This window comes from Vitis riparia, chromosome 13 (genome assembly GCF_004353265.1).
Source record: "Vitis riparia cultivar Riparia Gloire de Montpellier isolate 1030 chromosome 13, EGFV_Vit.rip_1.0, whole genome shotgun sequence".
NCBI lineage: Eukaryota > Viridiplantae > Streptophyta > Magnoliopsida > Vitales > Vitaceae > Vitis > Vitis riparia.
The window spans coordinates 18800012-18812396 of NC_048443.1; the positions used below are offsets into that span (position 1 = coordinate 18800012).

The 12385-nt window shown below is 34.1% G+C and overlaps 1 protein-coding gene across 1 annotated transcript; it reads left to right on the plus strand.

The window, feature by feature from the left end:
- The first annotated feature begins 1167 nt into the window (after window positions 1-1167).
- Window positions 1168-8092, plus strand: LOC117927969 (ankyrin repeat-containing protein NPR4-like). The gene is made up of 8 exons (XM_034847707.1): window positions 1168-1200; window positions 2339-2814; window positions 3477-4001; window positions 4089-4238; window positions 4868-4966; window positions 6191-6241; window positions 6343-6773; window positions 7253-8092. The coding sequence occupies exons 3-8, from the start codon at window positions 3770-3772 to the stop codon at window positions 7862-7864; spliced, it is 1575 nt and encodes a 524-aa protein (XP_034703598.1). The 5' UTR covers window positions 1168-1200; window positions 2339-2814; window positions 3477-3769; the 3' UTR covers window positions 7865-8092.
- Window positions 8093-12385: the final 4293 nt, after the last annotated feature.

Here is a 12385-nt window from a genome sequence, read left to right on the forward strand (position 1 = left end):
TTTTTCTTTCTTATTTTGTTTACCCTTTAAAAATAAAACAAAAGTAAGTGGCGACTCTAAGTCATTTCCGAATTAATAAATCATTTTCAAATAAAAAGCAAGTTCGCCATTGAGTGGAAGCACATGAGTAGAAATGTGAAGTCCACAAATACTCTTAGACATAATTTAAAATAAATTTTTATTTTCATTTAAAAATAAAATAAATTTTGAGAGTTTTTTTTGTTACTAAATAATAAGACTAAAAAAAAAAAATAGTATTATTATGATATGAAGAGACATCAAAACTTGATGAATGAAATTGAAGTGTAAAATAGTAATTTTAGGTTATTTTATATTTTCTTATAAAATGAATAAATCAAAATACTATGTACTTGCGATATATTGAAATCTTACTTATAAGTAGAATTTAATTTTTATCAGAATCATTTTTTATTCTACTCATATATTCATAAAATTTATCCAATTAAACATGCCAATGAGGGGTGAGGGGGGGGAGGGGAAGGGGAATTATCTGTTCAAATAATTTTTTTATTTTAGAATTATGTCTACCAGTGTAACAAACCCTAAAAATATCATTTAATATTTAAAAAATATTTGATAGAGTAATAATTTTTTTTTTATTATTGAAAAATGATTAAATATAATTTTAAAAATTGAGGTAGGTGTAGTGGCTGTAAAGTTGAAGATTATTATTATTATTATTATTATTATTATAAATATGTGTACGTTGAATATCATGACACCATTTTAACCTTTTTATTATAATATTAGAAAAACATACCGGCCATAGAAAGTGTGATAGAGGGAAAGGATAAGGTCGATGAGTCAGCTCAAGATATTAATCTTTTTAACTTATACAAGGTCATGTCCAAGTGTGGAATTGCCACATTTTATCCCTGAATTCTAAAAGGGAATATGGGTTAAAAGTCCCTTCCAAATTACTATTCTTTTTATGATATTTTTCCTCCTCTCTCATTACTCATTTTCAATTATTAAATTAATTTTATAATTTGAAATAATTTTTAAAAAATCTTGAACCCCTACCCCACATAATGAAGATATTTTGCAGTCAAATTCATTCAGACTTGCCAGAGCCGCAGCCTCTCTCTATATATGTCCTTGTGTGCCCATTATTAGCTCTATTCTCTCTCCGTCCACACCATTCAGAGGGCTGAAGTTACTGAGCTAGGCGCAGGTCTGGTATGTCCTACTCTCCATGCATTAGTACTTGTGAAATACAGGGGTTTTTTTTCCCCTCCTCCTCACGTATACACGTTTAAGTTATTTGGAGTACGTCGGTTTTGCAGTTTTTATTTATTTTTTATTTTTTGAAAATAAATTTAGCCTAAAAATGTGATTTTTTTTTTTTAAATTAAGAGTTTATTTATTAGTATTTTTATTTAAAGTATTTTTAATCAAATTGTTTCTTTTTTGGATATTTTTTAATAATTAAATATAGTTTTAAAAACACTTGGAGAGAAAACATTTCTATTAAAAATATTTTGAGTAGAAATACTGTCCAACACACTTTTAGAGTTTGTTTGATAGTGATTTTAGAAAGTACTTTTAATTTAAAATATATTTTTGAAAAAAATATTAAGTGTTTGCCAAAATTTAGATTTTTTTTCTTAAATTTTTAAAAATAATTTATAGTATTTTTTTTAAAAGCACTTGATAGGTAATTCTCCTAAAGACATTTTATGAGAAAACACTTTCACTAAAAATATATCACATAAAAATACTTTTATATATAAAAATATAATGTTTTAAAAAAATATTTTAATTTTTTTTTTGAATGATTGAAAATAAAACACTATACCTAAAAATTATTTTTGAAGTATAGAAAATAAATTAAAAATATTTAAAATTCTTAAATAAATTTTTATTTTATAAAACATTAAAATATTATTCTCAAAAATTGGTTTTCTAAACTCTTTTTGGGAATAATTTCCAAACATATTCAAAATAATTGATTCTGTCATTTTTTAGTCTTTTAAGACGTCTTGTGCGGCCTACCTTTGATTCTTTTTGATTCAAGGAATCTCTTTCCCTATAAACATCTTCTTTAATGTCATAAAATAGTTAAAACTCATCAAATATGTAATTTTTGGATGATTTGGTAACCATCAAATAGTTTTGAAATGCTAACCAGAGACAACATTCAATACCTTTGTGTTCTATCATGGTGTATCTTTGTCCCATGGCCTTTTGACTGTTAGAAGAACAAGAGGCAGAGCGAAGTCCCGAATGCAAACTTTGTCATTACATTGTTTCTCTATTCTCATCCTGTCTCTGAAATTTTAGCATCTTTAAATTAATTTTAAGCTTATGGCTGCAGAGCAAGTACGGCAGTTGAAGGTGTTGCCCCAAATATGATGCAATTTGGTCCCGCAACTATAGTCCCGAATAACAGCGGTGATGGTTTTCCCCGTATGACCCCAGCAATAATCCCAACTGTAGTGCCAACTACAATAGTTCGTGAAGTTCTTACTGAAAGCAACTATGAAAATTGGAGAACTTGTGTAAAATGGTATTTGGTGGGTCAAGATCTATGGGAAGTTTGCCAGACGAAAGACAACGTTCCTAATAAAGCACAAGATCCAGAAGCATTTTCAGTTTGGGAAAAGAAGAATGCCATGGCTTTACATGCTATTCAAATTTCATGCAGTGGGGAGATGCTTTCTCAGATTAGGAAGGAAAATTGTGCAAGTTACGTGTGGGACTTTTTGCAAAAACGGGCCAAACCAACCTTCTGTTTCGACCCAAAAGTCAGTGGCATAGATGAACGGTCACCTGCTGCCTCAGCCCCAACTGGTAAACTGCCTTCCCTCTTCCTCAACTTAAAAATAATAATTTCTCTATACATAATTAACCTTGACATTATGCATACAAACGCGATGCTTAGGGAGAAAACTTCTGGCAAGATTGGGTGGGGATTACGTGCTTTGGCGGACGAGGCTAGGTGTCGTTGTCACGCTTTTTATTTTTCAAATATTACATCTCTTTTATTTATTTTTCAAATATAGTTAAGAAAAAAATTCTGATAATATATGAAATATAGAAACATTTTAAAATTTGACTAATTAAATATAGAAATTAAAATAAAGATTAAATCTTCTTTTAATATTTAAAAAGTTTCTAAATCAAGCTTAATTTTGGAACATTCTCCCTTAAATTTGATTTCTTGATTTGTGATTCTAAGTGACTTCTTCAACCTTGTAAAATCTTCAGAAGTATTTGGACTTCCTCTATTTAAATTACCCACCAACTCTTTGCCCTAGAACCTCCTTCCATTTGGGCTTCATTTCCAGTAGCCCCCAGAGCCCAACACGCAGTATCCAGGCTCCCCCACCATTCATCCATTGAGAATATGCAACTGAGGCCATAGATGGGCCTGACCAGTTGTACCAGACAAACAATAGAGTAGATTCTTGGCTAGATTGTCAACTAATTTCTCGCTCTATAATGCTGAACAGATTGATAGCAATTAACAAGAAGAAAACTGCCTGCAGGGAACGTTGACTTCTCTCAGTAGCAGGGCTTAATCAAGGCATTGAACCGTGGTAGGTGGAACGATATCGAATCCTTCTTTAATAAAAATCCGGATGCAGTGAGCGCAAAAATTTCACCAACAGACGAGACCGCGCTTCATATCGCTGCTGGTGCTGGACATGTAAAGGTTGTAGAGGAGTTGGTGAAAAAACTGAGTCCAGAGGACTTAAAACAAAAAGAGAATAATGGAGGGTGCACGCCACTTGCTTTGGCTGCAATGAATGGATTTAAAGAAATAGCGCAGTGCATGATTGAAAAGAGCACGGAATTGACCAGTATTTTAGATAAGAATGGAAGCCTCCCAGTTGTGCGTGCTTGTAACCGAGGCAGAAAAGAAGTGACTCGTCTTCTCTACAATTACACTCCACCAAAGGAGCTAGGTCCAAAAAAAGGCGAAGGCAAAAATGGTGCAACGCTTCTTAGTTATTGTATTGTTACCAAATTCTTAGGTAGGAGAGAATGAAATATTCCAACCATTTTTGAGATGAGAAATCTATCTTTACCCTACATAATTCTCATACCCTCCAATTCAACAGATATTGCTTTGCATATCCTCGAGAAGCACCCAAGTTTGGCTGTTACTTTGGATTGGAATGGCGTTTCCCCCTTGTATAAATTGGGTCAAAAGCCTTCTTTGTTCAAGAGTGGAGGTCAGCTCTGGTTTTGGCAGCGTTGGATATACTCATGTGAGTACATCTTTAACTTTATTTTCTTGAAAAAGATATAGATGGATACAAGTACTATTGTTATTCTCTCAATAGAATTTCGCCAATAAAATTTTTGGAGGAGTGGAAAGCAAATTAAAAAGGTACATTCTTCAAAACATAAACCAATTTTTTTTTTTTTTAAAACAAGATATATATCATTTTCCCTTTACGTATTAAATTTTGAATTATTCACCCTAGTTTATGTTGGAGTATAGGGTTGAAAAAATATATCAGCAATTATATAAAGGAAGAAAAATAATTGAATAGAATTAAAAATTTATATATTTTTCCCTCACTCTTGTTCAAATATTACAAAATATTTTATTTATAAATACTAACACTTAACAAAATAAAATAAAGACTCCTAGAAAGTTCTAATAATAAAATATAGAAGTCTTCTAATATTCAAGTACTTAAATATAAACACTAAACCAACCAGTCAAAATAAAATATATATTTTATTTAGAAACTTCTTACATCAAGTTAATTTAAGTTACCAACATTTTAAATGACTCCATCACCATGGTGTGAGAAAGATCTTTGTTCATTAGTTTGATTTTCGGGACATGCATGGTAAATTGTACTGACTTGCTCATCTTTCATGTAAGGCATATCTGTAAACGTAGATCGTGCCTCAGATTGGATTCAAATAAATGTTGTTGACGACATTGCACAAGGACGAGATGATAGGAATAATACTAAAAAAGGTATGTCACTACTACAAATTGATAATTTTAAAGTTGTATTTGTGATCTCACCTTCGTAATGGTGTATCATGAAACTATAAATTATGTTCCACATGCTAATTTAGTATCATGAAACTAAGCTGAATAGTTTTTGAAGGTTACTTCAAGAATTTTCAAGAGTCCCTTCACAAAGATGTTTAAAAAGTCTCTGATTCTTGAAGGTATAAATTTTTGTGGATAGAGTTAATGTTTATTAATAATTTCATGGATAAGGTCCCTGAATTATCATGTTATGTAACATTAGCCATCTTTATAAATTCATTGCTAGGCGAGATCTCAGGATAAAGTGAATAAGCATATTTTAAAAATTGCTTAAGTTAATTGTTGACCCAAGCCTACTCTTTTGGATGTTGTGTATAGATAAACAATTGGACCCTCTATAAAAGGAGCAAAGGGTGAATCATATTGATCAATCAAGCCCAACCAATAGCAGGCACCCATGCATAGACCTATATCAGTCAGTCTTCCAATTTAAATCTCAATTCTTGTGGTGAAACATGACTTTAGATGGTTACAGGTCCCTTTATAAGGAAATGTTCCCCTCTCAATTCATTAAAGAGGGTTCAATGCATATAGACTGTATATCTTGTTGCGATTGACAAGCTTTCAATCCAACACCAAACCAAGGCCTTAAACTTATTTTAAAAACCTAAGTAGTAGGCCCAAGCCCAACATTGAGGTATATCAAGTCTGCATAGGACTTTTAGAACTCCGATTTGAACTTAGGCAAATGTGGTAGCGCTAAGGTCTCACACCCTATGAAGTGGAGACGTCATGGAGGATACAATATTTGGAGGAGCCCCTCTAAAAAATTGAAGGAGGAGGTGTGTCTTAACAGCATCCTTGCAAGAGTCACCCATATTGGCTCCTACCTTTCTTATGCATGAGGAAAAACACCACCCTTCTTAAAAACACCTTTCCATTTGGAGGTGATAGGTGCACTCCCCTTTGCATCTATGATGGTGGGCGTTCATTATAAGGGGTACTGCGCTATACCAAGGTGCATTCGTGTAGAGCAAATTTGTGGTGACACAAGGCACTAAAAACCTTGTGAATAGAGACAACGATTTAGCGTAAGTGGCTTTACTAAGGTTTCACTTAAATTATAATAAACTAGCATAAAGGATTATTAAGAAATTTTTATTATGTATATCAAGCCCCTAATATTTCTAATTTTTATTGCAGGACTAGGTCAATTAATGCATGGGCTGGTTTCATATCCACAAAAACTTCCTGGTATGATACAATTGTTCAATTAAATGTTTATTTGGGTTTCTTGCTCTTGATCACTCAATCTTATTCAATCTTAATTAAGTCTATTTGGATTAATGACCCAGGAATCAAGAACATACACGATCAAAAGTTGAGGCATGCTCAAGCCATCAAACTTCTTGGGAGCATTTGTATTGAACTACAAAATATGAAAGTTGATGCCCTTCGTTTTCAAGTGCACCAAGCAGTCTTCCAGGCTGTTAAGCGAGGGAATGTTGAGTTTGTCACTGAGATGATTAAATCTATTCCTGAGTTAGCGTGGAGCCGTGATATTAATGGAAGAAACATATTTTTTGTTGCAATTTTGAACCGTCAGGAAAAGATTTTCAACCTTTTACATGGGCTTACTGACGCACAGAAGATTAAAGTGATATCTCCTTTGGATAGGTTTGGAAATAACATGCTACATTTGGTTGCGATATTAGCACCATCGGAACAGCTTGATGCCATTTCAGGTGCTGCTCTGCAGATGCAAAGAGAACTACAATGGTTTAAGGTCAGCTTCTTTTCACCTACACCTCTCATAACGTAATACATATTTTCTCTATCTATACATTCTATTTGAAACACTAAGATCCCATCTGTGGTCTCCACATTCCCTTTTAGGAACTACTCTAAAACTTACCCCTTAATATGGCAAGTTCCATGTAAGCCTTAGTCCCTACTTCCTATAAATTTTCGAGAACTCTTTCTATTATTAGTGTGCTTTGGGTGTAACAGAAAGAAAATAAAGAAAAGAAAGAAAGATTTCGCCTTTTTATTTTTCTCATTGATATTTAATCGGTTGGTTTCTACAAATATTAATGTTAGTAGCCTACAATTATTTTCCCAATAAGATAAGGTGAATATCTAAACTTATGTCTTTATACCTCCAACCCCCTACCCTTTTTTTTTTCCTGGAATTTAGACAACCTATCAAGTATTCACCTACATCTTAGTAGCATGCTTTTCAAATTTTTCATGATGTTACCATAGGAGGTGGAAAGCATTGTGCCACCACTATTCAAGGACCTTATAAACTCAGATGGAAAAAAGGCCATTGAGGTGTTCTCTCAGCAGCATGCGGACTTGGTAAAAGATGGGGAGAAATGGATGAAGGAGATAGCAACATCTAGTTCATTTGTAGCTGCTCTCATTGTTACCATCATGTTTGCAGCAGCCTTCACTATTCCTGGGGGTAACAATGACAAAGGCGCTCCCATATTCTTGGACGATACCTTTTTCATAGTTTTTATAATATCAGATTCAATCTCACTCTTTTCTGCTACTACTTCCGTGTTGATGTTCCTGGGAATCCTGACATCAGTATATGCAGAAAACAAATTCCTCACGCGGTTGCCCACAAAGCTAATAATAGGCCTTTCCGCCCTTTTCATCTCTATTGCAGCCATGATGATAGCCTTCTGTGCTGCCCTCGCTATTTTGCTAAAGCAAAGCTCAACCAAAGTGGTTATGATCCCGATTATTTTACTTGCCTGTGTTCCGGTGACCCTATTCGCATTATTGCAATTTCCCCTTCTTGTTAATATTTCCATTTCCACATATGGGCCAGGCATCTTCGATAGGAATGTACAACGTTTGTACTAGCTAGCTGTGTCCCTTCAATGTGTTATAACATAACGCATGTCCTTTATTAGTCTGTTCAATAATATGTTTTATTTTAAGGTGCATGTAAGAAACACACCAGTTCTATTGATGCCTATATGATTCTATATTACCTCGATTTTATGCTTTGTCATATATTTTGTAATGTTGAGGTTTGGTGTGAAATTATGTGATTAAAACTTTTAGTTATAAAATTTATGGAGTTTTGTACAAATTCTTATCAATTTTTGAAGTTACTCTGCAAGTGCTCTTATTGTGTCTAGATTGGACACATAGAAGCTAAAGAAAACTAGATGGACTTTTGACTTTTCTCAACTTGCAGCAATTCACCCTACCCACCTGAAAAGTGACAGTACGCACCACCAAATCAACCCTCCGGACAGACGGTGAACCATTAACAAGTCCTATGGAGAAACTAATACAATTTTAATTTAGCAAACACGCTAGCTGCTAGCAATAGTCATCATTATTGTCTTATATGTTGTCAGCATAGCTTCGGGCTTGCTTGAAGCGGGAAAGGCTGCCACAGTTTTACTGTGCACTTTTCTAATCTTCCAATATGTAATTTTTAGAAGCTAGTAATAAGTTGCTAATCACCTAGATTCTAGTGACATCAATGCATTGCCAATAATCTATGGCCCAAAAACATAGAACACCAAACTCACATATGACATTGTCCAAGGTATTCATGAAATCAAACCATCATGAAGATTATCAATCCTTTTGGTTTCTAGAAAGTAGTAAGAAAAAAATAATTGAGAAAATGATTTTTTTATTTTTGGTTTTATTATAGAAATTAATAAAGAAAATTAAATATAATTAAAATGAGTTGAAAATTTATGTATTTTAAAATTATTTAATCTTTATATAATGGAGAAAAATAAGTGGAATAAGTTTAAAGAAGTATATAAAAATAATTTATTAATTTTAAATATATTTTTTATTTTTCTTTAATTCTTTTCTTGTACTCTTTCTTATACTTTTTCTTATATTTTTCTCTCAAAATTCTCAGGAATCAAATATAGTTTAGTATTTCGATAGAAGAAAAACCAAATCTAGTATTATTCAAGGAATGGCCGTGTCAATTTTTTCTTAAAGAAAAAGACAAACAACAAGTGACAATGTTTGAGATGATTTGGCTAAATCATGTGCACCGATGGTGGACGAAAGAAATCAATCCATCATACTAAGAGCCCATTTGACAGTGATTTTAAAAAATGTTTTTAATTTTTTTTATCATTTAAATATTAAAAATACTATAAATATTTTCTAAAATCATTCCCAAATGGACTCCAAATAAAATATTAAGTGGAAACAAAATATTGTTCAAAAAACCACAGTCATAGATATTGCAGAGACGATTATTCAAATACAAATATAAAGTAAAATTTATACTTCACGTTAGATTCAAGTAGGAACATCTTATAGTAGAATACAACTTTTGGTTGAGCGCAAAACACAAAAAAAAAAAAAAAAAAAAAAAGGAAAAAGAAAAAAAAAATCTTGAAAAATTTAGGTCCCTTGCCACCTGGTAAATTCAATGTAACAAAATGGATAGTAGATGAAAAGTCTTCCCCAATTTTGATGTCAACCTCACAAAATATAAATAAGATGAAAAACACTTTAAATTTACCTTTATATTTTGTAAAAACATAAGTGTGAAATTATGTTTGTAAAAACACTCAAATAAATTTACCTTTATTTGAGTTTATTTATATTATCAAAATATAAATAATATAAAAACACTTTTTTTTATATTACCTCGATTTTATGCTTTGTCATATATTTTGTAATGTTGAGGTTTGGTGTGAAATTATGTGATTAAAACTTTTAGTTATAAAATTTATGGAGTTTTGTACAAATTCTTATTGTGTCTAGATTGGACACATAGAAGCTAAAGAAAACCAGATGGACTTTTGACTTTTCTCAACTTGCAGCAATTCACCCTACCCACCTGAAAAGTGACAGAACGCACCACCAAATCAACCCTCCGGACAGACGGTGAACCATTAACAAGTCCTATGGAGAAACTAATACAATTTTAATTTAGCAAACATGCTAGCTGCTAGCAATAGTCATTATTATTGTCTTATATGTTGTCAGCATAGCTTCGGGCTTGCTTGAAGCGGGAAAGGCTGCCACAGTTTTACTGTGCACTTTTCTAATCTTCCAATATGTAATTTTTAGAAGCTAGTAATAAGTTGCTAATCACCTAGATTCTAGTGACATCAATGCATTGCCAATAATCTATGGCCCAAAAACATAGAACACCAAACTCACATATGACATTGTCCAAGGTATTCATGAAATCAAACCATCATGAAGATCATCAATCCTTTTGGTTTCTAGAAAGTAGTAAGAAAAGAAAAAAAAAATTGAGAAAATGATTTTTTTATTTTTGGTTTTATTATAGAAATTAATAAAGAAAATTAAATATAATTAAAATGAGTTGCAAATTTCTGTATTTTAAAATTATTCAATTTTTATATAATGAAGAAAAATAAGTAAAATAAATTTAAAGAAGTATATAAAAATAATTTTTAATTAACTTTAAATATATATATATATATAATATATATATATATATATATTATTTTTTTTTTTTTTTTCTTGTACTTTTTCTTTCTATTTTTTTTCTCATATTTTTCTCTTAAATTTCTTGGGAATCAAACTGTAGACCCCCTTTCAAGAGCCGGGGACTTTAGGTTTTTTTAATAATAACATTGGAAGAGTGCCTTCTTATCACTAGCAGTTGGCAGCACCCTAGGCAAGTGGGAGGACCCCTTCCCGACAGAGGAGACGAGCTGCATAGAGGGGCAGAGACTCCGGCCGTGCGAGTGGTCAGAGACCCCATCCTTGCTGACGAGGGGAGCAGTGGAGCCGAGGATGGCTTGCTAAAGAAGACACCAACAGAGGAAGGAGAAGGGAGAGGAAAAAGAGGAGAAACGAGGGCTAGGCTGAGAGAGATAACCGGGAGAGAAGGAAGCCAGACGGAGGGGGGATTCGTTGGCTGGAGTGAGGGAGAAAGGTAGCAAGACTAAAAGAAAGCGAGTTGTAGGCAGCTGGAAGGAGAAGAAAAAGGTATGGCTGCCATGAATGCTTTGTTCTTCTCCGTTGGAATATAATCTTTTTTTTCTTTTCTTTTCTTGATATTTTCTGTGAATTGCCTGACTTAGTGCTTAGTTTTATGATTCATGTTTGGCTGCTATCTTCTTCATTTTCTTTGGAATGATTCGAGAGTGACACAGCTCTGCTTTTAGTTTCACTATGCATCATGTGGGAAATCTTGTTTTGTTGTTGTTTTCAATTCCATGGGATATTTATTTGATTTCATTCACCTTCATCTGAGCTCCTGGATTGATACATGAAATGAGGTTTTGTGGGGGTTCATTTGTTTCCCATTATTTCGTGCTCTGCTTGTTGTCCTCCCCTGTTCTTGGTGCTCTGCCATGGTGAGTATCAGATTTCTCATCTCTACCTAAAAGAGTAAAGCATTGTCGAAGGAAATCTGGTTTGGGGTGCTTCTGAAGGAGCTCAACATCAGAGTATCTGGTAGATATCTGGACAAGGAAAACAGATGGGATTGCTCAGACCGTTTAAGTTGATGAATTTGTTGAAGTTGCAGATTCTACCTTGTGTGGATCAGTAGCAGTATTTGGGTGTCCCTGAATGCAATCTGTTCATTAGCTGCTAGTTGACTTGCCTCTAGTCCATTGTCCATCCTTTGGATTGCTGATTAAGGAGTTTGTGATCCATGGACCGGAGTGCTCCTGGAAAAAATGAATTCATGAGATGAGCAGCCCTAGGTGTGTATCAGAAACTTCCAGGTTGATGATGGCTGTAGACTCGTTCATTGTGCAAATCATGTGTATATATTGATCCTTATGGCTCCCGATATGTCAAATATATTGACCTTTCCAGGCTAAGGTTTGTTCACCCAGATCTTCTAGAGAGAATTTGCACAGAATAAAGCAAGCAAAGTTGTTCTCGCCGGCGGCGGCGAAACGCCTCCGCCACGAGCAGAACGCTCATAGCAACCATGGTTGGCAGAAGGTCACCTACGCCAGGCGTAATCGGAAGTAGCAGTCCAAGAACTTAGATTCCGTTGGGAATTCTGAGAAGGTTCGTGTCAATGGAACGCTCACCACCGAGGACAAGCCTAACGTGTTCCGATCACTCGAGCAGCAGGCGGATGAGCAGCGTCTGCGGGTCCTGGAAGCTCGCATGGTGGCTGCTGCTGCTGCTGTCGATGATCATCAAGTCGGATCGAAGCCCAAACACAGGTCCCCTAGGTTCGTTCTCTCAGCAGTGCTGACGTCCACCGCTCCGAGTTCGACTTTGATTCTAGGAATCTCTCCTAGTCCATGCCCTTCTGCGAGTTCTTGGTTCAGAGGCGGGCCAATGATCTGCTGATGCTCAGTTTCTCGGAGCTCGGATCGGTGACTAAAGGATTTAGTAGAGCTCTGACGATAGGAGAGGGAGTATTCGGGTGCGTGTACAGAG